Source organism: Notamacropus eugenii, chromosome 6, assembly GCF_028372415.1.
Source record: "Notamacropus eugenii isolate mMacEug1 chromosome 6, mMacEug1.pri_v2, whole genome shotgun sequence".
NCBI lineage: Eukaryota > Metazoa > Chordata > Mammalia > Diprotodontia > Macropodidae > Notamacropus > Notamacropus eugenii.
In genome coordinates this window covers 62517859-62541118 of record NC_092877.1, presented here as the reverse complement: position 1 = coordinate 62541118, position 23260 = coordinate 62517859, and the positions used below count along the sequence as shown (strand labels likewise).

General features: G+C 38.7%; 1 protein-coding gene and 1 long non-coding RNA gene across 7 annotated transcripts in view; one reads left to right on the top strand and one right to left on the bottom strand.

Annotated features, from left to right (window-relative positions):
* Positions 1 to 23260, top strand: part of SLC2A9 (solute carrier family 2 member 9) — a 327171-nt gene that overhangs the window by 33243 nt on the left and 270668 nt on the right. For 2 of the 3 annotated variants that reach the window (XM_072620227.1, XM_072620226.1), the window contains one exon: positions 6216 to 6297. In XM_072620227.1, coding sequence (XP_072476328.1) covers positions 6235 to 6297 — 63 coding nt within the window. In that variant the 5' untranslated portion in view covers positions 6216 to 6234. Of the gene's footprint in view, positions 1 to 6215; positions 6298 to 16271; positions 16633 to 23260 lie in introns of those variants that run through there. The other variant, XM_072620225.1, reaches the window with a different exon arrangement.
* On the bottom strand, positions 651 to 16216 carry LOC140511204 (uncharacterized). 4 transcript variants are annotated; one of them, XR_011969462.1, is made up of 6 exons: positions 15945 to 16203; positions 8251 to 8349; positions 6306 to 7371; positions 5607 to 5657; positions 4150 to 4498; positions 651 to 3687 (listed from the first exon to the last, which is right to left on the bottom strand). It is a non-coding gene; the product is annotated as an uncharacterized lncRNA (long non-coding RNA). The 4 variants fall into 4 exon arrangements; XR_011969461.1 differs by having other exon boundaries at positions 6306 to 8349; positions 15945 to 16215; XR_011969464.1 differs by lacking the exon at positions 15945 to 16203 and adding an exon at positions 10348 to 10419 and having other exon boundaries at positions 6306 to 8349.

Genomic DNA, 23260 nt, shown 5'->3' with positions numbered 1-23260 from the left:
CAAGGCACTGATTTGGTAGTATTCTAAACAATTTTCTAATATTATCAAAGTTACAGAGAAGGGGCAGACCTACATTGTTAGAAAGAGTTTCCTCACTGGGTGTTTTCCTCATACCAATGAAATCAAAGCTTCAGTCTCCAGCCCTATCTATGTTTAACTCACCAAACAAAATTTTTTGTTATAATAATGGCTAAAATTTTTTTAATTGTGAGTTTAATCATGAATAAACACATTTTTTTAAATCAGTCAATTAGCATTTATTAAGAACTTGTTAAGTAACAATTGGGACAATGGATAGAGTGCTAGTCCTGGAGCCAGGAAGACTCATCTTCTTGAGTTCAAATCTGGCCTCAAACACTATGTAACCCTGAGCAAATCACTTGATCCTGTTTGCTCAGTTTCCTCAACTATAAAATGAGCTGGAGACAGAAATGGCAGACTATTCTAGTGTCTCTGCCAAGAAAACCCCAAACAGGGTCACAAAGAGTTGGACAGAACTGAAATGACTACACAGAAAAAATAACAATAACATGTGCCAGGCATTGTGCTAAGCCCAGGGTTGACAATGATGGAGATACAAAATACATAACTGCCTCAGTTTTTGAAAATGTTTAGAATTAAATGAAAAGAATTATAGAAGACACCAAAAGTAAGGCAATTTTACCACCACTTTCTTAATTTAATATGTATGTTTCTTTTTAAAGTTTTCTTCTGAACTTAAACCCCCCCAAAAAGTATGTATCCACAGATAACAAAACAGAGCAGAAAAACAAAAAGAGGATTAAATATGAAACTACGACTCTCCACTTCTTGCTACTTGTTTTTTTAAATGTTCATCATCAGTTCCATACATTACTTTTAAAACTGTCTTGCTCATCTGACAAATTATTGTTTTTGCTTGTCCTTTGTTCTTGAAGCAGACTGTGACTTCAGAAAGGTGATGCCAGGACTGGCAAGTGAATGGGATTTAAGTGAGGCAGGGCTATGCAAAGTCACCAGCTTCACTTTCTCCTCTGTATTCATTTGGGTCCAATGGCAAGATAGAGATAGGACAACTGGAGATGACCCTGGGTGCAGTGGGAGACCTTGGCCTTTTTAAGTTAAGGTAGTTTCCTAGGTCTCAGTTTGACTGAAACAATGCCCATTCAGTGATTAAGGCTAGGTAAGAAATGAGGCAAAGAATGACTTCTTTTACCTAGTTTAAAAAAAAATAAACCTGGGAGGGGAAGACCCTCAGGGTTTCTGGTAAAAATAGAAAAAATTGATATTTACATTTACTCTGAGCCCATGAGGGCTCAAACAATGAACTAATGAGCTTGGGCTGGGACCTACTATTGGCCAATCAATGAGAGTCAGAGTGATTAGGGTTTACGACATGGTCCTTAAGAAAGAAACCTAGCCCATAAACCCCAAGATGTCTAGCAAGGTTTTATGGATCAAAATTTACATTCCTTTGGCAGAGAACCTGCAGGTAAGGGTAGGATACCCTATGTGGACAGAGGGATAGGAGGGAGGAAAAGGAGGGAGGGAGAGTACCCTCATTTCAAACTACAAAGAATAAGGAATGAGGAAGAAGGTTGTATATGAAAGTGTCCATTGTGTTACATATATTTCTTTTATTTACATATATAATTTATTTATTTTTTTAGTTCTTCACATTCACTTCCACAAGAATTTGAATTCAAAATTTTCTCCCATCTCTCCTCACTCCCCACCCCAGGACAGCATGCATTCCTCCAGTCTGTTCTCCTTTCTATTACCACTCCCCCCTTCTTCCATTTCTCTTCCCCTCTATTTTCCTGTGGGGCAAAATAGATTTCTATACCCCATTGCCTGTATAGCTTAATTTCCAGTTGCATGCTAAAACAATTTTTAACATTCATTCTTAAACCTATGAGTACCATATTCTTTCCCTCCCTCCCCACCCACCCTCATTGAGAAAACAAACAATTCAATATAGGTCATACATGTGTAACAATGCAAAGCACTTCCATAAGAGCTATGTTGTAAAAGACTAATCACATTTCCCTCTGTCCTATCCTGCCCTTCATTTATTCTATTCTCTCCCTTGACCTGTCCTCCTACAATAATGTTTACTTCTGATTATCCCTTTCCCCAGTTTGCTGTCCCTTCTATTGTCTTTTCTCCCCTATCCCCTTTCTCCTTGCCTTCCTGTAGGACAAAATAAATTTCCATATCCAATTGAGTGTGTGTTATTCCCTCCTTAAGCCAAATCCCATGAGAGTAAGGCTCAATTATTTCCTTTCATCTCCCCCCTCTTCCCTTTCATTGTAGAAGCTCTTTCTTCCCTCTTTTATGTGAGATGACTTGCTACATTCCACCTCTCCCTTTCTCTTACTCCTAGTACATTTCATTCAACAGTAAATTTTTTTTTAGATATTCTCCCTTCATATTCAGCTCACCCTGTCTATGTATATATGTACATATGTGTGTGTATATATACATGCATACACATACATATACATACCTACACATATATAATATATACATATATATGCATACACACCTACATATATATATTATCTCTAACTACCCTAATGCTGAAAAAGGTCTCATGAGTTACAAATAACATTTTTCCGTGTAGAAATGTAAACAGTTCAGCTTTAATGCGTTCCTAAAGTCTTCTCTTTCCTGTTTACCTTTTCTTGTTTCTCTTGATTATTGTATTTGAAAGTCAAATTTTCTATTCAGCTCTGGCCTTTTCAACAAGAATACTTGGAAGTCCTCTATTTCATTGAAATTCCATTTTTTCCCCCTGAAATTTTATACTCTTTTTTGCTGGGTAGGTGATTCTTGGTTTTAATCCCATCTCCTTTTACCTTTGGAATATCATATTCAAGCCCTTTGATCCCTTAGTGTAGAAGTTGCTAAATCCTGTGTTATCCTGGTTGTATTTCCACAATACTTGAATTATTTTTTTCTGGTTGCTTGTAATATTTTCTCCTTGACCTGGGCACTCTGGTATTTGGCTACAATATTCCTAGGAGTTTTCCTTTTGGGATCTCTTTCAGGAGGTGATTGATGAATTCTTTCCATTTCTATTTTATCCTCTGGTTCCAGAATATCATGGCAGTTTTCCTTGATAATTTCTTGGAAGATGATGTCGAGGCTCTTTTTTTGATTATGGTTTTCAGGTAGACCAATAATTTTAAAATTATCTCTCCTGGATCTATTTTCCAGGTCAGTTGTTTTTCTGATGAGATATTTCACATTGTCTTCTATTTTTTTCATTCTTTTGGTTTTGTTTCATAGTTTCTTGGTTTTTCTCATAAAGTTATTAGCTTCCATCTGCTCTATTCTGATTTTTAAGAACTATTTTCTTCAGTGAACTTTTGAACCTCCTTTTCCATTTGGCCATTTCTGCTGTTTAAAGTGTTCTTCTGCTCATTGGCTTTTTGGACCTCTTTTGCCATTTGAGTTAGTCTATTTTTAAAGGTGTTATTTTCTTCAGCATTTTTTTGGGTCTTCTTTAGCAAGCTGTTGACTTACTTCTCATGATTGTCTTGCATCACTCTCATTTCTCTACCCAATTTTTCCTCTACCTCTCTTACTTGATTTTCAGAATTCTTTTTTGAGCTCTTCCAAAGCCTGTTTTTTTGGAGGTTTTGGATGTGGAAGCCTTGATTTTGATATCTTCCTCTGATGGTATGCATTATTCTTCTTCATCTGAAAGGATGGAAGAAAATACCTTTTCACCAAGAAAGTAACCTTCTATAGTCTTATTTTTTTCCCTTTTTGGGGCATTTTCCCAGTCAGTTACTTGACTTTTGAGTCCCTTGTCAAGTGGAGGGTATACTCTAGGGACCTGTAAGTTCTCAATCTCTTCAAGGTAGCACAATCAAGAGAGAGGAGTTTACTCCTCTCCTGACCTGCGCCTGGTCTATGTACAACCACAAACACTCTTCTGCCCTGGAATTGCAAGTAGGGTTCCTTCTCCACAGCAACCTCTAGCTCCACCATGCCAACAATCCTCCTCACCCCAGGACTGCCACTCAGAATTGAAACCCAAATGGCTGCTTGATTCCCTCAGGGTCTTTAGGCTGAGGGCTTCAAAATTGGACACTGTTGCTGCCCTGGGGCTGGGACCACATTCCCCTCTCTCCCAAGTGAAAGGACTTTCTTACTGACCTTGGAAATTGTCTTTCGCATTTGTGGGTTGAGAAATCTGGAAACTGCAGCTGCTACCCGTGATTCCACACCCTGAAGATTTCTCCAGTTCTGTCTGAGCCTCACAGTTAAGGGTGAGCTGCACTCTGCTCTGAGCCTGGTGCAATGGACCTTTCCTGTTGGTCTTCCAGGCTGTCGGGCTGGAAATCTCTTTCATTGTCATTTTGTGGCTTCTGCTGCTCTAGAATTTGCTTAGAGTCATTTTTCACAGGTATTTTATGGGCTATGTGGGGAGAGCTAGAGCAGGTCATTTATTCTTCTCTGCCATGTTGGCTCTGCCCCTACATATATTTCTTTTAAAAATAAACACCTATAAAATCGAATTAAATTGGTGTATTTGTATATTTGTTCTTTTGTTTACTGCAGTAAAAAAAAAATGCTATGCATTTCTACATCCATAACTAATTCTTTCCCTCTCCCCAAGCAGAAACTCTCCTTGATAACAGATCTGTATAGGCAAGCAAAACAAACCAACTGGTCATATCTCAGAATGAAAGCCTAATTCTGTACCTTGAGTTCATCACCTCTCTGCCAAGAGGTGGGAGGTATAGCTCATCATTGATGGTTTGAAGGATAGTCATTAATATTATGCAAGTTTCATAGTTCTGCACATCATCTTTACAAAAATTGACCATGTAATAGGGCATGAAAATTCATAAGCAAGTATAGACAAGCACAAATATTCAATATATGCTTTACTCACCCCCTCACAAGAAAATTATAAATAATAAGAGGCATTTGAAGGAAATAATTAATGAAAGCTTAAACTGCAGTGATGGTTGGGCGAGTGAAAAGAAAAGGAGAGATGTGGAGTCTGTACAAGCCTTGGCAAATCATTACATGTACGTCCCTACCCTAATGCTCACACACATTCAAGTCCAGTGACTCCCTATTACTTCCAGGATCAAATATAAAATCCTCTGGCATTTAAAGTCTTTCTCAACCTGGTCCCTTCCTACCTTTCTAGCCTTTCTATACTTTACTATCCTCTATATGCTCCACACTGCAGCTATGCAGAACTTCCTGCTGTTCTGGCTTCTATCAAGACTCAGCTTAAATTCTATCTTGTGTAGGAGGCGTTTCCTGGTCTAGTGGTTTTCCTTTTGTGTGAGTATGTGTGTGTGTGTGTGTGTGTGTGTGTGTGTGTGTGTGTGTGTGTGTGTGTGTGTATGTGTGTGAGATGGATAGTAGTTTGCAAATTGTCTCCCCTAATAGAATGTGGACTCCTTGAGGGTGGGGACCATGTTTTGGCCAGCTTAGCTCAGTGACTGGTACATAGAAAACATGTGAGTCAGGGTAAAGATATGAACTCAGATCATCCTGAACCTGAGGCTATTTCTATCAGTAAAGTATGGTGGGAAAAGTATTAAATCTGGAGTCAGAAGACCCAGGTTCACATCTCAGCTTCATATACCTACCTTATGCTTGGAGGCCAGTCACTTGAACTTCACGGGCTTCAGTTTCCTCATCTGTAAAATGAGGAATTCCACCTAAATGGTCTCTGAGATTTTCTAGTCATATATATATACATATGTAAAATATATAATTTATATATGTATATATTTGTATATGATTCTATGATCCACATTCTTCATTCCCTCTCCTATATATTACTGTTTTAAAATCATTTATAAATTAGTTGTGACTAATAAAACACATAGTCACTTTAAAGGGTTACTGAAATTAAAGTTCAGATCTGGCCTCACTCACTTAATATCTATGGGCAAGTCACTTAACCTCTCTTTGCCTTCTTTTACTTAACCATAAAACAGGAATAATAATAGCACCTACTTCACAGGGTTATTGTGAGGACCAAATGAGATGACATTTATAAAGGAGTGCACAGTGCGCATAGCAGGCACTATGTAAATGCTTAATCCCTTTCCTTCCCTCCCTCCCCCTTCAAAGTCACTTTCTGTGTTCAGTAAAATAGAACAACTGTTACCATGCAGGGATCTGAAAAACTTTTTTATTTTTAAAAACTTTGGGAACAATGCGTCTCATGGCATCCTCTTTTCCTTTAACAGAACAACCAGACAGACAGCCATGAAAGACAGTGGAAAAGTTGAAGCCGAATGTAAAGAAGTGAAAGGGGTGAAAAAGAAATTGGTCAGTACCTGCTTATTTTCTTGCTGTTGTGGTCGAGTTCTTTCAGTTGTGTGACTTTTTGGGAATCCATTGGGGTTTTCCTGGCGAAGATACTGGAGTGGTTTGCCATTTCCTTCTCCAGCTCATTTTACAGATGAGGAAACTGAGGCAAACAGAGTTAAGTGACTTGCCCAAGGTCACACAGCTAGTAAGCATCTGATGCTGGATTTGAACTCATGAAGAGGAGCCTTCCTGCCTTCAGGCCCAGCACTCTATTCACTGTGCCACCCAGCTGCCTTATTTCTTTGTCTTTGTCGAATGAGGTTATTTCAATGAATGTCTTACACAAGTGAGAGTAAGGGATCAGACCATGAATCATGAAGAAGGAAATTATCCTGAGTTGACCATACAAGGCAAGGCCTGGGTTTTCAGCTTGTTTTCAGACAAAACCACATTTGAACTCCCATGAGAATAGTGGACATTTTTATAGAGCTTAAAATTGATGACACATTTTGATGCTTTTGAATCTTCACAACAGCCTTGCTGTTCCCAGCAGGGCAGGAATGATTACCCTTATTTTTACAGAAAATGAAACTGAGGCCTGGGAAGCTGAAGTAACTTTCCTAAGCTGACATATTAAGTTAGAGTGGCAGAGCAGGGACCAAGCCCATGTCTCCCAATTCTAAGTCTATTTCTCTGTACACTAGGTCAAGCTGTTTCCAAATAAGAATGAAAGCTATTTTCTTGACTTCCAAACATGAGTCATTCCTCTGGGTTAGGAGTTGGAGTCAGGAGCACTGGTGTTCAAATACTCTCTCAGATATGTTTTAGCTGTGTGATCCTGGGCAAATAAATCATGTTAACTTCTTTATGCCTCAGTTATCTCATTGGTGAAATGAAGAGGTTAAAATTGATGGCCTCTGCAATTCCTTTTGGCTCCAAATCTATGATCCTGTGACATTATTTCCAGGCAGTCTTTCTCAAAGTTTAGCTGTCTTCCTTCAGAAGAGGCTCACATTTGCTCAATGTGGTAGATTTTGTTTTCAATTACATTTATTTATTAATAAGAATTAATAATTTTCTCTCCTTTCAACCCTGCTTTTCAATTAAGAAAGAAAAATGAAACATTTGTAACAAATATATGATAAGCAAAACAAAGTGTGATGTAAGAATACATAAAACCTTTTTTCAACCATAAGGATGCTTTAGATACAATCTTATGTCAAAAACCACATTTTCAGAAAAGACAACTACTCTCAAAGGATTCCTGGTGACCAGTTCTCCTCAATCCTGCAATCCTGCTCTAGTGTTCCTTCCACAGCACCCTGGGGGATTGTAGGTGCCAAGTTTTTAAGAATATTACAATTGGAAATGACCTTAAAGATTGTTGATTACACCCCCTTCATTTTACAAAAGAGGAAACAGAGATGCAGAGATATACGATAAGTGGACCAAACTCTCACAGCTTACAGTAGTAGCTGTGCTGACATTCAAACATAGTTTCCTGACCTTGGTCCAGGACTTTCATCACTCTTCCTACAATCTCCCTCCAAGTAATGGAGGCTGGAGGGAATCATGCAGGTTCCAGGGAGGGTAAGTTCTTTTGAATCTCTAAAGGAGGAAAGATATTCAGGGAACCAGTCATCTCCCAGTGGAAGAGACAATGCTTCATTTGGTAAAACAGAAAAGAAAAGACGAACTTGAGTTACTTTGCAATTTTGCTTCTGGCTCTGATTCTACTTTTAAAGATTCTATAACTTCCGTGGTATCCTATTCTACTTTTAAGTAATATTGACTGTTTATTTTGGAGGTAAGTGAACATGAAATAAAGTTGTTTTGTACTCAGAAAACGTGGGATTAAATGCTAATTCTCCTCCTTACTGTATAATCTTGGTTAGTAATTTAACCTCTCTGAACTGTAGATCCCTCATTCACAAAGTACGGTTAATAATTTACTTATCCTCACTTGTCTACCTTGTCTGGTTGTTGTGAAGCATCTGATAGGGATGAAATATTCTGGTAGGCACTTGGAGAGGTGCAAAGGCATCATCCTTATCTTCATGGGCTCAAAATCTAGAAGGAATCCAAAGGGAAATATATCAGTTAGTAAACATTTATCAAGTGCCTATGATGTGCCAGGAGCTATGGTAAGTTCTAGGGGTACTAGAAAGGTAAAAGACATTCCCCCCTCCCAGGGAGTTGTCATTCTAATGAAGGAAACCACATGCAAATAACTACTTACAAACAAGTTATGTATGGCATCAATTGGAAGTGATGGATAAAGAGAAGGCACTAGAATTATGGGTGATCCAGAAAGATCTCCTAAAGAAGGTAGGATTTTAGGTGGGACTTGAAGGAAGCTAGGAAATCCAGGAGGTGGAGATGAGGGAGAGAATTCCAGGCATAGAAATTTTTAAACGTATAATTTTAACCTAAGAAGTAACTTATTGCTTAGGACTTCAAAGTGGAGTTGAGTAGGATTTCAATTGGCAAAGATAGGATGGTATCAGAGGCAAATGAGATAAATGATTATGATGTAATTTCTGTAAATTGTGAAGCATTGTGTAAGTGTAGTTGCCTGTGAACTCCTTGAGAGCAGGGAGTGTCTTAGCTTTTTTTTTTTTTTAATCCCTAGTGCTTAGTACAAAACTTGGTATGAGTTCTTGTTCAGTCATTTCAATCATATCTGATTTTTCATGACCCCATTTGGGTTTTCTTGGCAAAGATACTAGAGTGGTTTACCATTTCCTTCTCTAGTTCATACAGATGAGGCAGTTGTTTGTCCTTTGTTGCCAAAGAGAACCGTGAGATCAGGAAGGTGATACCATGACTTGTAAGTGAATTGGATTTAAGTGAGGGAGGATTGTGCAAAGTCACCAACCTCACTTTCTCCTCCAGAGCCATCTGGATGCAGTGGCCAGATATAGATCAGGAAGACAGGAGATGGCTCCTTAAGGCAAATGAGGTTAAATGAGTTGCCCAGGGTCACATAGCTATTAAGTGACAGAGGTCAGATTTGAATTCAGGAAGAGGAGCGTTCCTGACTGCAGGCTCAGTACTTCCAGCTACCTCACCACTTAGATACCCCATTGTGTAGTCCGAGCTTCCTTTTGATTGTGTGCTGCTTAAAAGCCATATTTGTTTCAAGACCTGCTTTGTATCAAGGCCTAAGTTTTTTCAGTTATAAAATGAGAATCTTGGTTTCTAGAAGTTCCCCTCCCAGTTCTGACATTATATGTTCTAAGTTTCCATCCAGCTCTGACATTCCATGTTCTAAGGTTCCTCTTGATTTCTTCTAGTACCATGCTTTTTAAGGTCTATTATGGTGCTAAACTTTGATGTTTTAAGTAAGGTTTCTTCCAGTCCTGACACTGTATTCTGAGCCTGTCCTATAAACAGCTAACTTCCATTGAAGCAATGTAGTCAAGTCAAAACTGAGGCACCTGTATCTAGAACCCTGTATCATGAATCTGTTCTCTTCTCCTCTCTCTCCTCTTATACTCTCAGCCCATCCTGTGGGAGCATTCTGAGATGAGGCAGAGTGAAAAGCTGCTCTCTGTCTGTCTGTCTCTGTCTGTCTCTATCTCTCTCTCATACACACACACACACACACACACACACACACACACACACACACACATACACACACCCCACTAGAAAGCAGGGAAAGACCCCCATGTTTACAAGTTGCTCTGAATTGTATAGAATAATGAGCAGTTGCCTTCCCCCCAGTTTTTAAGAAGGAAGAGGTTCTTTGTCAAGTTTTTCTGCCATGCTCAGAATTTTGTTGGTTACCTATTTGACTAAGGGAGGAGTATTCACTAATCATATTCTCTTTGCTTCTGCAGAGAGATAGGCCGAAGATCAAATAAGGCACTGGGGCCTTTAAGAACCACGTTTCCGTATTTCTGTTCCAGCCAGTGAAGTGGGGGATGAAGAGAGGGTTGGTCCGGGAGAGGACTTTACACAGGGAAACCAGATCCAACCAATAAGAGGAATTTTTCAGTATAAGCCCCACCTACAGGTCTACTCATTAGAAAGGAAAGAAAACTGAGGGTCAGGGAAACCTACCTGGGAAAGTTGTCCTTAGAGCTCACAGGGCTGTCAGCTGGACTCATCAGCTGAGCTGTTGCAAAATGAACAGACCCTGGGATGGGGCAAGGAACATTTACTTAGTGGGGAGGGAGGTTAGCTCCTTGTCACTTGGTGGGCTGCTGTTTCAAACTCACAGGAAGGTGGGCGGTCAGTGGGAGCAAAGAGTTCTTATACAAACAACAACTTCTTAGACAAGCAGAGATGGGGATTCAGCCAAGTGTTGGCTGGCTGACTGTCAGTTCCTTTATCATCTGTGGCTGCTGGAGCCCAAGGGAGTCTGGGATGCGGCTGTGGAGCTGGTCTGTGCCTTTCTCACCCTCCCTAATTTCTGGTGGGTTTTGGGGGAGAGAGAGAGAGAGAGAGAGAGAGAGAGAGAGAGAGAGAGAGAGAGAGAGAGAGAGAGAGAGAGAGAGAGAGAGAGAGAGAGAGAGAGAGAGAGAGAGACAGACAGATGAGAGAGACAGAGACAGAGACAGAGACAGCGACAGCGCACAGACACACACACAAACAGACAGACACACACAGACAGACACAGACAGACACACACACAGACACACACACAGACACAGATACACAGACAGACAGATGCACAGACAGAGAGAGACAGAGACAGAGACAGACACACACAGACACTATGAGAGACTGAGAATTCAGCCTCATCTCAGAATGGTCTCATGGCAATGGGATGGAAAACAGAAGAGGAGAGAAAGAGAACAGAAACATTATAGAGTATGTAGTGAAAATAGTATTGGGTACAGAGTCAGAAGACTTAAGGTTAAATTCTGATTTTGCTATTTACTTACTTGCATGACCTTAGGCAGTTACTTCCCCTTCTGGGACTTGGTTGTCTCTTTTGTAAAATAAGGGTTTTAAACTTATTCTCTAAGGTCCCTTCCTACTTTATATCCAATGATCAAATGATCCTATGAATGATGACTCCCTCCACCAGTTCTTGAAGCCTGATGACATACACAGAGGATTGGTGGTGCTAGAAGGAGGTGGGGGGAGGAGGAGGTGGGTAAGTATAAATGACGATAATACCTGAATGAGCCATCCGTGATTTCGTCACTGAAGGTACTCCTTGCACCTATATGGATGCTCAATACTTCCCACCATTAGTAAGCAGTGTGCTGGGTCACTGTGTCTAAAAATATTCATCCCATGGGGCAAGACTTGAGGTGACCAGCCTCTTTCTTTCTCTAGGCTGGTTTTGGGATGACAGACACACAGTCCATCATGAACCTTGTTCTTGAAGTCTTTTCACCTTGGTAGAAGGTTGTACCAGGACTTGTACTGTTCTGTTATGGCCTTCAATAACTCTATGTCACCTCCATGCCACGATGAATCAATGGAGGACCATTAGTTAAGGTACCATCATCATCATCATCCCTGACCTATAGGGATTTTCAAGGCTATTTACATCTATTATCTTATTTAACTCTTAAGATTGATTATAAATAATATTGAACATGAATACAATCCACTAAACTTACTCTGCAATTATTTGCATTTAAATCAACCCATAAAATGCTGTAAATTTTCAGTCCTTCTAAATCACCGTCAGTTTTCTTTGTCCATTTCCATTCACTTTTCTGCTTATAGGGTCATAATTCATGCAAAATCTTTTCCTGGATCTGTATTTCTCTTCTTTTCTTTTCTTTTTTTTTTTGCTATGCATTGCTTCAAAAGTTCTTTCCATATTTCCTTATATAGATTCCTCATTCTTTTCCATCTTAATTATGTCATATTATGTTGTAGTATTCCATCAAATTTACATACCATAATTTCTTCAACCATTTCCCAATTATTGGATTTTAGTTTACTTACAATTTTGTTTTTGTTTTTGGTAGTTATATATACTGCTGCAATGAAAACCTCTGAATAGATAGCTTTTAAAATTAATTTGTTTTGTATTGTTTTTGCATTACCAAATTTTCTCCCCATATATCTCCCTCACCTCTTTCAGAAAGTGATACCTTATATTTTTTTTTTATTAATTTATCCCTTTCCCTCTCTACCTTCCCCTTCCCCCCACCATGAGCTAATTACAGAAAAAAAAATAAGCCCTTAAAACATAGAAACCTAGTTGGCAAAAACAAATCTCCATATCAGCCATGTCTGAAAATGTATCTTTCTGCACTTTAAATACAGAGTGGCATATTTCATCTAGTATATTTCATGTTTCTTTTAGACTCACTGAATTGATTAGAATCATTCTGAAATCTTTCAAAGTTATTTTTCTTCCTAATATTGATATATTGCATAGATTATTCTTATTCTACTCACTTGATTTGACATCAGTTCATATAAATCTTCCTAGTTTTCTCTGAAGTATTTTTTCTTCAGACGTTAAAACATTCTGCTACATCCATACACCACAATTTGTTTAGCCATTCCTCAGTAGGAGAATACCCCTTTAATTTCTTTTTTTTTTTTTGACCCTCATGATGTACATATATGTATTTTTCTTATTTCTTTGATTTTTTTTTGAAGTATAGGTCCAGTAGCGGGATAGCTGGATCAAAGGGTTTGTACAAGTCAGGCACTACTTTTGGGAGCATAATTTCAAACTGCTTTTCATTATGGCTTGATTCCTTCCAACATTTGACATTTTTCTTTCTTGTGTCTTTGCCAGTTTGACGGTTGTTCAGTGAAACCTCAAAGTTATTTAATTGACATTTGTCTAATTATTAGAGATTTCCAACATTTTTTCACATGATTGTTGATAACTTAGACTTCTTCCTTTGAAAACTACCTGTTTATACCTATTGGAGAGTAACTCTTAGTTTTATAGATTTAAATCAGTTTCTTATATATCTTGGACATGAGATCTTTATAAGAGAATTTACTTCAAAGATTTTTTCCCCCAGTTATTCTTTTCCCTTTTAATTTTAGCTACAGTATTAGATTGTGCAAAAATGTTTAATTTTTTATAATCAAAATTGTCCATCTTATCTTGTTTAGTCATGAACTCTTCCCCTACCCATAGATCTGGAAAATAATTTGTTCCTTGCCTGTCTAAATTTGTTTGTGATAAGACATTTCATATTTAGGTCATGTATCCATTTAGTTTATGTTGGTATATGGCATAAGGTATTAGTCTAAACCTATTTAAGACTCTTTGCCCAGCAGTTTTGTCAAATAGTAAATCCTTCCCTAGGGAACTGGGCACTTTGAGTTTATGGGACATCATGATTCTGTGTTTATTTGTTTCTGTATGTTGTCTACCTATTCTGTTCTAGTTAGACCCTCTCCCACTCCTCATCTTTCTGTCTCTGTCTCTTTCTTAAATTTTTTTTTCCTGGTGATCTTTTCAGGATAACGTCTCCATAAGAGAATTGAAGTCAGAGTACCATCTCTCTTACTTGTCCTTTATTTTCTGAGTAACCTTGAGTAAGTCATTTCTGCCTTGATGGACTTCAGTTTCCTTATTGTTAAAACGAGTAGTTGGATTAGATGACCTTCTTTATTTCTAAAGCTATGATCCTATGAATTCTTGGTGTGACAGCTATGATTATTTTGGCAACTTTTACTCTGTGCTGCCAGATTATTTTCCAAAAATATTATACATATTTGTAGTCCCCACAGCAATGGATTAATTTCTCCTCAATCTTGCTAGCATTGAATTTCATTGCTTTTAATTCTTTTTGTCCATTTGAAGGGTAGGAGGAGGTATAGCAATGTGATTTAAATTTGTGTTTTTTTGACTTGATGAGGATGATCTTTTTTTTCAAACAATTATTAACAATTTGTGTTTCCTCTTTTGGATAATGTCTGTTCATATCCCTTGACCATTGTCAATCTATCCATTGTAGACTGGGAAATATCTTTCTAAAATTTCAATAGTTCTCTGTATGGGTGTATACATATACCCATATATATCCACTATATTCTTTATATATATTTTAGAAGTCAGGTATTTATCACATTTGCCACAAATATTAATGATCAATTTCAAATTTTGATTATGTATTTTATGTAGGATTTAAAAATTTTAAATGTAATTATTTTGATTTTTCCACTAATAATGTCTTCTATTTGTTGAATGGGGAAAAAAACCCCCAATATTATATTCCTTTCATTTGATTCTTCAATAACTCTATGAGATAGGCAAAGTATTTATTACCACCCTCATTTTGCAGATGAGGAAACTGAGACCCAAATGGGCTAAATGCCTTTCTCAAAGTCATACAGGTAAGTTTTAAATTTTGTGTCAGACATAGTCATAGTCCCTATTAAAGTCCTTCTATTGTATTTCATGGTGTCATGGAGGTAACCTTAGTGGCAATGGTGGCCAGGTAGAGAGTAAACGCTGGGAGCTCCTACCAAGCTGAAAATGCTTCAGAAATGAACCAAGTGATGGGTCATATGGCTGTCTTCCAGGGCCTGGCCCAGTTTAAACATGCACCATTTTATCATTAGGTTGTTCACCAGCTAATAAAACTTTTGACTAGCGCAATTGGTTAAAACCCTGACAGGATGTGAATGGATTACCATTGCTGTTGCTTTATGTGCCAACAGAGGTGAAGCAACAGCTCATTCAAAGTCTTGTATCATGTGATTATAGAATGCTATGGCTAGAAGGAACCTATTTTTCTAATTAATCAAAACTTCTTTATCCTGAATCCCATTCCTCTGGAACCATGATCTCCGTTTACCAATGTGAAAGTTTGGTAATACATGCTAAAGTATGTATAAGAAAAAGAAAGAGCAAAAAATGTTTTGTTTTTCCTTTTTCTTCAATGAGAAGGGATAGAAGGGAGAGAAGGTAAATTTTCATTAATTGAAAAATAAATTTGAAAAATAATAAAATTTAATACAAAAAAAAGGAAAATGGGATTTACCTGAGAAGATGCCTTAACTCAATGGTGAAACCTTTATAAGTTTAGATATTTGGAGGCAGAGAAATATTATTTAATAACCCCATCCTTGATGATGATGATGATGATGATGATGGAGAAAGAGATGAAGAAAAAGAAGGGATAAGAAATACTTTAGAAACTCTATGTCCAAAGAAGGATAGCTGCAAACATCAAAATCATAGATTGAAAGCTAGAAGGGACCTTAAAGGCTATCCAATCCAACCCCTTCATTGTATAGATGAGGACAGAGGTAAAGAGGGTCTAAGTAACTTTCCCAGGGTCACACACAGGCACTTTGATGTGGGAATTGAATTCAGATCTTACCGACTCCAAGTCTAATCCCTATCCATGAGGCATCCATAATAAGCCAAGGAGTAGCTCATTTCTACTTTGTCCAACAGCATCCTACCTTCCCAGGCAAACACACACACACACACACACACACACATGTATACACATTTAACATTAATACTCAGACCAGTCCTGGAATCTGCCACTGCTTTGATAGGACACCGTCTTGGAAAAAAAACACTGGTGTTGGTTTTTAGAGTGTGTGGCTACTACTAACTGATGATATGACTTTACCTAAGTCATTTCCCTTTTTAGGTCTCCAGAGTCCTCATTTGTAAAATTAGGGAGTTGGATTAGATCTCTTACAAACTTCTGCTCAGCTCTGATATTCTAAGTCCAAGAGAAATGTATTCATCTCACCTTCAGGGTCTCCAGTGCCTTTTGCCCAGATTGCTGAACAACACACGTCTAATCTTCCATCCCAAAACTTAAACTTCCATTACTTTGTAGCATCTGAAAGGAAGGAAGGAGGGAAGAAATAAAGAAAGAAAGGAAGGGAAGAAGGAAGAAAGAAAGGAAGGAAGAAAGGAAGGGAGGAAGGAGAAAAGGAAGAAAGAAATAAAGAAAGAACAGACTTGTTTGCTCATACTTAGATTCCTGAGATGACTGTTTCCCTCTTGCGGTCTTGCCTTGTTATTACAACTGGCTGGTTATAATAATTCTAGAAGAGAAAAGTTGCCCATATCCTGTTCAGTAAGAGTGAACACATTTCCTGTTCAGATCCTGCCTCCCTTCCTGTGGACTCTGCCTTCTTGCGAAGTGTGGAAGAGCACTTTGGTGATTTTGCTGTCCCCTTCTATCCCTTGTTCCAGGTAGCGGTATTGCTGGGATAATTGCTAAACTGGGCCATTAGCTAGTAAAGTCAACACGATCCTCCATCATCTTAAAACAAACAAACATTTGCTGCATGGATTACTCTGCCCAGAGCTCAGCTCCTTTTGCACTTGACACCAGAAGGGAACAAGGCAGTATGTTTCTAGTTCCAGATAGGGAGAAGCCTGAATGTGAACACCTGATGAAAAGAATTCCAAGTGTGAAAAAAAGAAAGGTAAAGAAATCTACTTCTGGAGGATTTCAGGAGCTGTGATAGTAGGGATGTGGCTACTGGAGCCTTGAGCCTCAGTTCTTGGCTCCCTTCTGGAAGAACGGAAGTGAAAGGGAGCTGGGAATTTAATGACCCTTTCCTGCAGTCGGGGTTTCTCTGAAGTTTTCTAATCCCCCTTTCCTTTCCTCTTCTCTCACCCCTTCCCAAGGATCAGATTTCTCTCTGCGACTTATCCTCTTAAGATTCTGGGACACATGAGATTTTTCTCTACTCTCCATTAAAAATGAAGTCATATGGAATTGGTTTATAACTTACTTAGCTAAGCTATTTGATTTATATGTTGTATCTTCTTCACCCGTCTTTTTTCCCACCTAGCATAGTGCCTGGCACCTACTCAGTGTGCTTAATAAAAGTTTATTAACTTGATTTATGGGAGGGGGGTGGCCCTGTATATATACACAAAACTACTTCACAAGGCAGAATGTGACAGAAACAAAGGATGGATCCAGACAAAATCCCTAAAAGCAGCTTGAGGAAGGCAAAATCTTTTTCTGCTGGATTGGGGCTGTGGGATCAAGGAAGGCTTAGCACCTGATCTAAGGCTTGAAAGAAGAGAAGAATTTTATCAAATATTGGATTCCAGGAGTGAGAAATAGAAAGCTGAAGGGAGACCATGTAGTAAAACCAGGTTAGGGCTTAATTATTAGTCCAGGTTAGCTCCAGTACAGAGTGTATTAAAGAGTAAGATATGAACAAAGGCTGATATTTTATCATAAATCTGGTAGGGAGCCAATGTCTTATTTTGATGGCAATGCTGATGGGACCATGCTGGTGCATCAGGAAGAATCTTTTTGCTGATATAGAAGAGATGATCAAAGAGGAGGAAAGCTGAAGACAGGGAAAACAGTTATGAGGTTGTTAAAAGGACTACATTCGTCTAATACTAATAATTCAAATTATTATAGATCCTTATGATCTCAAAATATTTTCATATATAGTATCTCATTTGATTTTGACAATAATCTTATGAAGTTGACAGGGGAAATGTATTTTCTTCACATGACAGATGAGAGAATTGAGGTTCAGAATGATTAAATGACTGACCAAAGGTCACAGAGCTATGTTGTTGTTATGGAACCCAGGTGTCCTAACTCTCAGTCCAGTGTGATTTCTACTATATTACATATAAGTACTATTCCATAATGGTACCAGAGTACAAGAGCCCTACATTAAGGAGAATGGAGGAGGTATGGAGAGAGGACACCCTTTAGGTCTACATGAAGTTGTTCATAGTCAAAACTGTCAAGTCCTTGTTGTCTTCAATATCTGAGTCTTCACATTTTGTGCCCTTTGATCCTTGGGGTGGCTTCCTTGCTGGGTATTCAGTGCCCTCAATCTAAGTTCCTAACCTTTCCTTTGTATATCCTCACCAAAACTTGTTCTCAGATTTCTACTTCACTTCAATATACTTCCACAAATTCATGATCTCATTTATGTGAGTACTTGATTCAGTATTTGGTACAGAGAATAACTCACTCATGCTTTCTTATACTGTGTGACTCTTGTCTATGTTGTCCCATGAATCCTTCATAGACAATCCTCTCAGTGACTTGGAGGTACTCTTCCGGTCTCTTGCTTTTCTGTGGGTATAAGAATAATATTTGGACTTTCCCTCTGTTACTCTCCACTTTTGTTACTTGATTGACCCACCTCTTTTTCTAATAATGTATTTCCTGACTATATCCCTTATACCACTTCTTTCAGGCAAGTTACTATTGGTAATATGCTACAGCCTAATTATGGCTGTCATGGACCTGTCCATTGATTTGAGTCACATACAGTTTTGATTCTTTGGCAATATGGTATTCCATGATTTATAGCCATATAGCTTTGCTGGAAGAATGTTGGAGAGATCCCTCTCAAACAGATTTTTCATTTTAATATGGATCAAAACCTATAATTGAAAATTTGACTTTGAACTGGGAGTCAGGAGACCTCATGGTCAATTCCAACTGTACCACAGACCAACTGTGACCTTAGGGAAGCCACTTCCTTTCTTTGTACCTCAATGTTCTCATCCCTAAATGAGGGGGCTGGACATCATATTTAAGATCCCTTCTAGTTCTGGCATCTGAGGTGAAAGAGAATGAAGTTAAAGATGACTGAAGTTTTGAACAAGGTAAATTGCAAGAATACTGAGACCCTTAACAGAAATAGGGAGTTTAAGAAGAGTAGGTTTAGGGAGAAGAATGAGTTTAACTTTGAACAAGGTGGAACTGTCCAGCAGTTGGTGATATGAAATTAGAACTGAGGAGAGATATAAGGGTTGCATATGGCCTGGAATCCATAGATTTGGGAGTTGTCCTAGAAAAGATGAATGTATGGGAAATTCTGCGATCACTAACAGTGTACAAAGAGAAGAGGGCTACTCTACTGTGAGCCAGGAGAGAAGGTACTTTTAGCAGCTCCAGGTTGTAGTCAACCAATGTATCAATGAGCGTTTGTTAAGTATGTGCCAGGCACTGTGTGCTAAGGATTAAAAAGGAAAGAAAAAAGAGTAAAAGCAATCTCTGATCTCATGGTGCTTGTATTCTAATAGGGCAACATTTATTTAAATAGGTGCAGACAAGATTTACAGAGATCCATGAGACGGGAAAGGCACTAGCAGCTGAGGAGGAGTGGGAAAAGTCATTTACAGTATATGGTATTTGAGCTGATTCTTCCTAGAGGAAACCAGAAATTCTGGAGGGAGGACATTCCAGGCATGGGGGGTGGGGTGGGGGAGTAGCCATTGCAAAGTCATGGAGATGGAGAAGAGCAAGAAGTATAACTTGTAGAGTGTATAGAGGGGAAATAGCCTGTAAGAGGTTTGGAAAGGTGGGAAGGGTCCAGCTTGCTAAGAGCTTTAGATGTCAAACAAAGGAGTTTATATTTGATCCTAGACATAACAGAGAGCCCCTAAAGATTATTTAGTAGGGGTGACATGGTTAGACCTATAGTTTAGGAAAATCAGTTTGATAGCTATGTGGAGAGTGAACTAGAGAAGAGAGAAACCTGATGCAGGGAGACCAGTTGGAAGGCTATTATAGTAGTCCAGGCTTTTTGAGAGGCTCAGCAGTGGGCCTGGAGTCAGGAAGACATGAGTTCATATCTGGCCTCAGGCACTTAATAACTGCATGACCCTGGGCAAGTTGCTTAACTATCACCTGCCTCAGTTTCTGTCATCTGTAAAATGGGAATTCCAATTGCACCTCCCTCACAGGGCTGTTGTAAGGATCAAACGAGATAATATTTGTAAAGCACTTAGGACAATTGTGCTAAATGCTCCTGGGACATAGTAGGGACTTTAAAAAATGCTTATTTCCTCCCTTCCTCCCATCCTCCCTTCCTCCCTCCCTCCCTCCCTCCCTTCCTTCCTTCCTTCCTTCCTTCCTTCCTTCCTTCCTTCCTTCCTTCCTTCCTTCCTTCCTTCCTTCTTTGTGAAAGGTAATGAAAATCTGAACTTGGATGATGGCTGTACTAGTAGAGAGAAAGGGGTAGATGCAAGAGATGCTATAGATAAAGAAATAACAAGGTTTGGCAATTGGGTATATAGAAGAAGTGAGAGTGAAGATTTGAGGATGACACCAAGGCATTGAACATGGGTGACTGGAAGGATAGTGCTGCTCTTGAAATCTGGAATAAGAGAAGAATGTAGAAAGAGCCAGGAGAGAACAGTGTCAAGAAAATCCAGAGAGGAGACATTATCCAGGAGGAGAAAGTGATCCACAGTGTCAGATGCTTCCAGGAAGTTAAGAAGTATAAGGATTGACAAAGGGTCATTGGCTTCCTCAATTAAGAGATAATTGGTAATTTTGGAGAAAGTAATTTCATTGGAATAATGAGGTCAGAGCCAAATTGGAGAGAGTTTAAAAGACAGTGAATTGAAAGGAAGTGGAGACATCTAGTAAAAGTCCAACACCTGGTATAGCTAGCTTTTTCAAGATGTTTAATTTAGAAGGGAAGGAAAGATACAGGATGATAGAAGGAATGATGGCATCTTGTGAGGGTTGTCTGGGATGGAGAAGATGTGGGAAGGAAATCTGTAGATAGGGAAATATTGAAGATTAGAGAGAGAGAGAGTGGGGATGATAATGATACAATTTGCTTGAAAAGATGACAGGGGAAGGGATTAATAGTGTAGGTGGACATAGATTTCCATGACAGCAAGAAGATGGAAGAAGATATGAACAGGTCTAATATTCAGGGAATTTTGGTAACAATAGAACATGGTACCATAGGGTATGATGGAAGGGGAAGTCAGGGCAGGAAAAAGGATTTGAATGTGGAAAGGCTGAGGTAGATAGAGATGAAGTAACAGAGAGCAATAGCAGTGGGATTTTTTTTCCTGGGCAGTCTCGTATTCTGAGTCACAAAGATGAACAATAAATAAATTTGCTGGTTTATTTATTGGTTCAGATATTTTCTCTGGGAGGTTTTTATGTTCTCTGTTAATGCTATAGTCAAGATGTAGCCCCAAGAGAAGAAGATAGAAAGACTGATTAACTGGAAACCCAGATTCTCTTTCGAATAATCCAACAGGCAAAGGAACATTTGTTTCTTCTGTCAAAGATTTCATATATCATAACTCTAAACATACATAGTAAATGCTCAGTAAAAACTTGCAGATAGAGTGATATGATTGACTAAACCTTTGTCATTTGGGATGAGCTGCATGACTGAAAATGCTAAGAGCCTTCTTGACCTCTAAGCTAAGTAAAAGGAGAATTCAGCCTTGCACATGCTCAGTTATCAGTTTAATGGAGATACTCAGGATCCCGGTATAATCAAATTACAGAGGTGGAAGGGACATGAGAATGTAGAACACAGAAAATTAGAGATTCAAGGGATCTTAGGTCTCAGAACATAGAATTTCAGAACTGGAAGGAATCTTAGAATGTAAAAACAGTCAATCAGTAAGAATTTATTAAGCTCCTATTCTTTGTCAAAGACTGTTCTGGGTATCAAGAGTGCAAAAACAAAAATGAAATGGTTCTTGCCCTCAAAGATCTTACATTCCATTGATGGAATGTGTAAGTAAATAAAAAACATATAAAATAAATCAAAAGTAATTTTTTGGATAGTTACCAGCAACTGGATGGATTATGATAGATGTTCTATAGGAAGCAGAATCAATCTATTCAGCAAACATTTCTTAAGTACCTACTATGTGCCAGGCACTGTGCTAAGTGCCATGGATACAAAAAAAGGGCAAAAGTCCCCACCTTCAAGGAGCTAATAAGGGAGACAACAAACAAATATATACAAGGTAAACTATATAGAATAAAGAAGGAAATATTTAAGAGATGAAAAGCTCTAGAATTGAGAGAGATTAAGAAAGGCTTCCTGGAGGAGTTGTGATTTTGATTGGAACTTAAAATAGAAGCCAGGGAAACCAGTGGGTAGAGATGAAGAGGGAGAACATTTGAGGCAGGTGGGACAGCCAGAGAAAATGTCTAGAGCAGACATAGAGTGTTTTGTTCATGAAATGGCAAGGAGGGTAGTGTCACTAGATTGAAGACTATGGTGGGGGGAGTGAAGTGTTAAGACTGGAAAAGTAGGAGCGGGCTAGATTATGAAGAATTTTGAGTGCCAATGAGAATATTTTGTATTTGATTTTGGAGGCAATAGAACACCAATGAAATTTATTAAGGGGTGTATGTGTGTGTGTGTGTGTGTGTGTGTGTGTGTGGGTGGGTGTGGGTGTGGGTGTGCGTGTGTGTGTGTGAGACGTGGTTGGATCTGTGCTTTAGAAAAATCACTTAAGTGACTGAATGGAGGATGGATTGGAGTGGAAAGAAATTTGAGGTAGGCAGATTGACCAGCAGGCTATTGCATTAGTCCAGGTGTGAGGTCTTAAGAAATTGTACTATCATGGTGGCATGTGTCAAAGGTGGAAGGCGATGTATTTGAGAAATGTTATAAAGGTGAAGTTAACAGGCTTTGGCACATATTCTGTATGGGGTATCTGTGTGTGTGTGTATGTATGACTGTGTGTGTGTGTGTGTGTGTGTGTGTGTATGTGTGTGAGACAGAGAGACAGATTGGGAGGAGTCAAAGATGATTCCTAGGTTGTGAGCCTGAGGGACTGGGAGGATGATATTGCTCTGTACAGTATTAGGGAAGGTAGGAATAGGGAGAGGGTTGAGGGGGAAAATTAATAAGTTCTGTTTTGGACATATTGAGCTTAAGATGTCTAAATGGCAGTTACAGATGTAAGATTGGAAGTCAGTAGGGAAGTTGGAGCAAGACAGGTAGATTTCAGAATTATCAGAATTGAGATGATTATTAAATCCATGAGAGCTGATGAGTTCGTCAAATGAAATAATGAAGTAACATAGAGGGAGAGTAGAAAATGACTCAGGACAGAACTGGTCTACATTTTGGGGGCAAGGTCTGGATGAAGATCCAGCAAAGAAGGCTTGAGAAGTGATGAGATAAGTAGGAGGAGACCCAGGAGAAAGTGGTGTCCTGAAAACCTAGAGAGAAGATAGTGATCAGTAGTGTGAAAGGCTGCAGAGAATTCAAGAAGAAGGAAGATAGAGAAAAAGTAATTGGATTTGGTAACTAAGAGATCGTTAGTAATTTGACT